A 4,734-nucleotide genomic window follows, 5' to 3' on the forward strand; every position below is an offset into this window, starting at 1 on the left:
ATATTTGCATGAGGTAATGCAAATGTTTTTATTATTAAAGGTGTAACTTTTAGTTTTTGCACGCCTATTCATTTATTTTCTTACTAGCAATTGGAAATGATATTTCTTTATCCGTCATAATGAATTCGTGCCCTCAAGAAACTCCAGATTTTTGTATGTGGTTTTTTTTTTTCCTGTGCAATGGAACTATTTTAGCAAAAAGAAAGAAAAGAGACAAAAAATAAATTGAAAAAGAATCTACAAAATTGTTTACCCCATGTATAAAAATACCTACTCGACACAACTCACAGATAACCTTTTATTACCCGGCAGCAACAGATAATAATTAGAAGTGAAGTATTTAGGTTTAAGATTGTTTATGTATTCTTCATATCTGTTACCACCCTTTCAAAAATATACTAATTAATAATAAAAGAAACACGAGCTTTAGGATTTTTGTGCTGATACATATGGAAAGGGAATCTACTACATGGGACAATGCAAACAAGGAACATAAATACAGAGAAAAAAAAATGCTTAAATTACACCTCCAGCTAAGTAAATCCCAGTGTTTTTCTGACAAAAAGAAGTAGTTTAATTTTTTAAACTTTAGTTGAAGACTTCAAATTATGTAGAACAAGCGCAAGCCTTTTGTGCCAACTGCTAAATTTTGACACTAACATTCTTTGGAATTCATTTGGGAAAATCAGATATGTTCCCTGAAAAAAGAAACCACAGCTGAGCCAGTCTAGAAGAATCTATTTTTCTCTGCCATAAATAACCACCATCTTACACACAAATGGTTGAAGCTTTGACATATAGCAGACAGACTATTTTCCCAAACAGAAATCTTTAGTACGCGTTTGGATGGAGCGTTTTGCCCAAATCGTTTACGTTTTTTTTGGTTTATGGACTCACAAAAATCAACAAAACATAGTTTTCTGTTTCTCGCTTTAGGTCCCACAGTACTATTTAAACATTTAAAAATTATTTTTGTATAGTGTTTTCAACAATAAATTTTTAATTTTTAACAAACAAAGAGTATCCAAACACACTTTAATGTCTGAAAATGTGGGAGTAGGACCATGATTTAAGAACACCATGAACGCAATGAATTCACCTTCATTTCTAGTACTTTGGGCTTCATGACTCATATGTAAATAAAGAACCAAATTGTAAAATGTTTGTGCTTCAAAAAAAAGAAAAATGTAACATGTTTGGGTTTGAGAATTGTGATAGATAGGGAAAGATATCAAGAAACATTCGCAATCACCGCATCACTAACCGCTGATATTTAAGAAAGTTTGAAGTCAGTCATCACTGTTGACGCACACCAGTCAACACTACTTTGTGAAACTTTTTCTGTTAAAATTAACACCGTGAAGCTCCCCCACTACACTATAGGACTCAATACAGTGCAACTATAATAGCAACCTGTCCCATAAAACCAAAATGAGCACCTTCCTTTTGTCATTTCACTCTCTTTCTTTCTTTCATGCTATGGGAACCAAACAGTCATAAGTGAGGGAATTGTAAAAACAGTGAAGCAAAGAAAATGAAGCTCTTTTGTAGATTCTTGATTGCTTTTTCACTGATTGCACTGGTGGAATCTTCATGCAATAGCACAGACCAAGTGCTGGTGTCAAAGGCTTTCGAATCAGTCTTTGGATTCAATCCCTCTTGGTTCCAAGTTGCAGATGGGAAGTGCTCAAATCATCCTATTGCAAACATAATCCTTTCTTCTAGAAATCTAAGTGGAACCATCGCATGGAAATTTCTCAGGAACATGTCACAGTTGCAAACTCTTGATCTCTCTGGGAACTCGCTGAAAGGGTCTCCGCCAGGTTCGTTTTGGTCTAGTCCAAGCTTGGTGCGAGTCAATTTGTCGAAAAACCAGTTTGGAGGTAGCATTAGTGCCTCGGGAAATGGTTTTTCATCTATTCAGGTGCTCGATCTTTCTTCCAACAGGTTCACCAATGTTGTTCAGCTCTCTAAATTTCCAAACCTCACAATTCTTGACCTATCACATAACAATCTCACAACTTTGCCCTCTGGCTTCACCAACCTCACAAAACTAAACTACCTCGACATTTCAAGCAACAAAATTTCCGGGAATGTGAAACCCATTTCTTTTCTTCACTCATTGAACCGTTTAGACGTGTCAAAAAACTCCATGAATGGTACTTTCCCTTCTGATTTCCCTCCACTCAGTAACCTCAAATTCCTCAACATTTCTTTCAACCACTTCACCGGACAAGTCTTCCCAGAAAAGTACAAAAAATTTGGTAAAACCGCGTTTCTCCAGTCTGGGACTTCGATTTTCAACAATTCAAACAAAACCCCAAAACCAAACATCCGTATTCCACAACCTCCCGTAAACAAACACAAACCCAAACATTTGGTTCTCATCCTATCATGTGCCTCTGCCTTTTTGGTCGTTGTTTTTGTGTCTATTTGCATAGTTTTCTTCTGCAAAAGGAAAAGACAGAGGCAAAAGAACAAATGGGCAATCTCGAAACCGGTCCAAATACCCTTCAAGTTCGAGAAATCAGGGCCGTTCTCATTCGAGACCGAGTCTGGGACATCATGGGTAGCAGATATCAAAGAACCAACCTCGGCACCAGTGGTGATGTTCGAGAAGCCATTGATGAACCTAACTTTCAAGGACCTTATCGCTGCCACGTCACACTTCGGCAAAGACTCACAGCTAGCTGAAGGTAGGTGTGGCCCTGTTTACAGGGCCATACTCCCCGGTGACATCCACGTGGCAATCAAAGTCCTCGAAAACGCCAGAGACGTTCACCACCACGACGCCGTTTCGTTGTTCGACCAACTTTCCCGCCTCAAACACCCAAATCTCTTGCCTCTCTCCGGTTATTGCATTGCAGGTAGATGCCACTATTTCAAATTTTTAATTTTTTTTATTATTATCAATTTATAAAAAATTAATTAATTATTCTGTTCACTGTTCAGAGTCTTCAGTCTTTACCTACCGTGTATTAATCAGCCTCACGGGGGTTTCGTTGCTTTTCAGTTTTCAGTGTCGTACTTCGTAGACTGTTGTGTTAATGTATGACAATTTTGTCACGTAAATCTAGCACACACAGCCCAAGCTATGATTAAAATTTTTTTTTTTTTTTTTTGGGCAGGTGGATTTGTCATATTCAGTGTCAACTTGCATTAATTTTTTATATATAATAATTTACAAAAACTCTTGGCAAAAAATTACATTGATTATGGTTGAGTTAGCTAATGACATGAATTAAGCTTAAGTTTTTACTTGCACGATAATTGTTTTTAGAGAGTCCCACAATTTAATGGGTACCTTTTGTTCATTTGCTTTCACTGCTTCCGAATGCACTGAAACTGAGCTCATTTTTTCTTAACGAACTTGATTAAGCAACCGTAAACTTTTCGGTCAACTTATTCACACACCTAATCTCACACCATAACGTAAACTTGTGATTGAGTTTGAACAAAACCATCTGTTAAAAAAATGAATAAAAAATAAAAAACCAACCACAACATTGTTAACAACATAACATGTTGTGGATTAGGTGGGTATGTTGTGTGTGTTTTTGGACTTACTCTTAGTATATACCTTAAACAAACTAATTAATTGTTTTTTTTGTTTTGTTTTTGGTGGGTTATAGGGAAAGAGAAGCTGGTGTTGTACGAGTTCATGGCAAACGGTGACTTGCACCAATGGCTACACGAGCTTCCAACGGGGGAGCCCAACGTGGAAGACTGGAGCGGTGACACGTGGGAGGTCCAAAACGCCACTGGGTCCCACATATCCTCACCTGAAAAATTGGTGTGGCTCACGCGCCACCGTATCGCCGTGGGAATAGCGCGTGGACTAGCGTATCTCCACCACGCTGGGTCCAAGCCCGTGGCCCACGGCCACCTCGTAACTTCAAATGTCCTGTTGTCCGAGGATTTCGAGCCGCGTATCGCGGATTTCGGGTTCCGAAATATCGGCGACCGAGATATCGGAGAAAGTAGCAGCACCGAAACGGACGTTTACTGTTTCGGCGTGGTGTTGATGGAGTTGCTGACTGGGAGAGTGGGGACCGCGGAGACAGTGGTTTGGGTGAGAAGGTTGGTGAGAGAAGGGTTGGGTGTGAACTCTTTGGACCCGAGATTAAGAATCGGAGATGACGACTCGGAATCGGAATCGGTCACCGAAATGGTGGAAACTCTCCGAGTCGGGTATCTTTGTACGAACGAGTCACCAGGAAAAAGGCCCACCATGCAACAAGTACTGGGTCTGCTCAAAGATATACATCCCACACACACTGTTTTGGAGCTGAGCTGAGTTAACTCGTCTTGTCTCGTATCGGGTCCGATATTTTAGAATTGCGTGCAAGTGTAAATCATGGTGCTTTTGGTAAAGACCAGAATCGACCTTGGCAATTGGGGTTTTTTTAAAAAAAATTATTGGACCGACATGTGTATATTTATTTGTGATTTGTTTGTGTATAGACAAAAATTGAAAAAGAGAGAGAGAAAAAGAAAAAGTTGGACACAACAAAGTGGGGTACGGGATGTTGAAATTGAATGAAGTAGTCATGGTTTGTTTGTTTTGTTTGAGCAGAGTAGGCAGAGAATCCCACTTATTGCCTGTCTCTTATATGAGAGTAGCTATCATTTTTCCTTTATCTTTTCTTTTTCTATACTATTACTATTTTTCTTTTCAGATTCATAGCTATTCTTTTCTTTTTCTTTCTTTTTTTGCCTTTTATGTTCTTTTAT

General features: G+C 38.7%; 1 protein-coding gene across 1 annotated transcript; it reads left to right on the top strand.

Annotated features, from left to right (window-relative positions):
- Positions 1 to 1,438: 1,438 nt before the first annotated feature.
- Positions 1,439 to 4,675, top strand: LOC142637189 (calmodulin-binding receptor kinase CaMRLK). Its single transcript, XM_075811473.1, has 2 exons — positions 1,439 to 2,867; positions 3,633 to 4,675. The coding sequence occupies exons 1-2, from the start codon at positions 1,535 to 1,537 to the stop codon at positions 4,295 to 4,297; spliced, it is 1,998 nt and encodes a 665-aa protein (XP_075667588.1). The 5' UTR covers positions 1,439 to 1,534; the 3' UTR covers positions 4,298 to 4,675.
- The last annotated feature ends 59 nt before the right edge of the window (positions 4,676 to 4,734 follow it).

Source organism: Castanea sativa, chromosome 5, assembly GCF_040712315.1.
Source record: "Castanea sativa cultivar Marrone di Chiusa Pesio chromosome 5, ASM4071231v1".
NCBI lineage: Eukaryota > Viridiplantae > Streptophyta > Magnoliopsida > Fagales > Fagaceae > Castanea > Castanea sativa.

Bases quoted from the DNA above. Each gene is read 5' to 3' on its own strand.
- LOC142637189 (XM_075811473.1), top strand. From the start codon at position 1,535: ATGAAGCTCTTTTGTAGATTCTTGATTGCTTTTTCACTGATTGCACTG. The intron at 2,868-3,632 runs GTAGATGCCACT...GGTGGGTTATAG, and splicing joins CTCCGGTTATTGCATTGCAG to GGAAAGAGAAGCTGGTGTTG.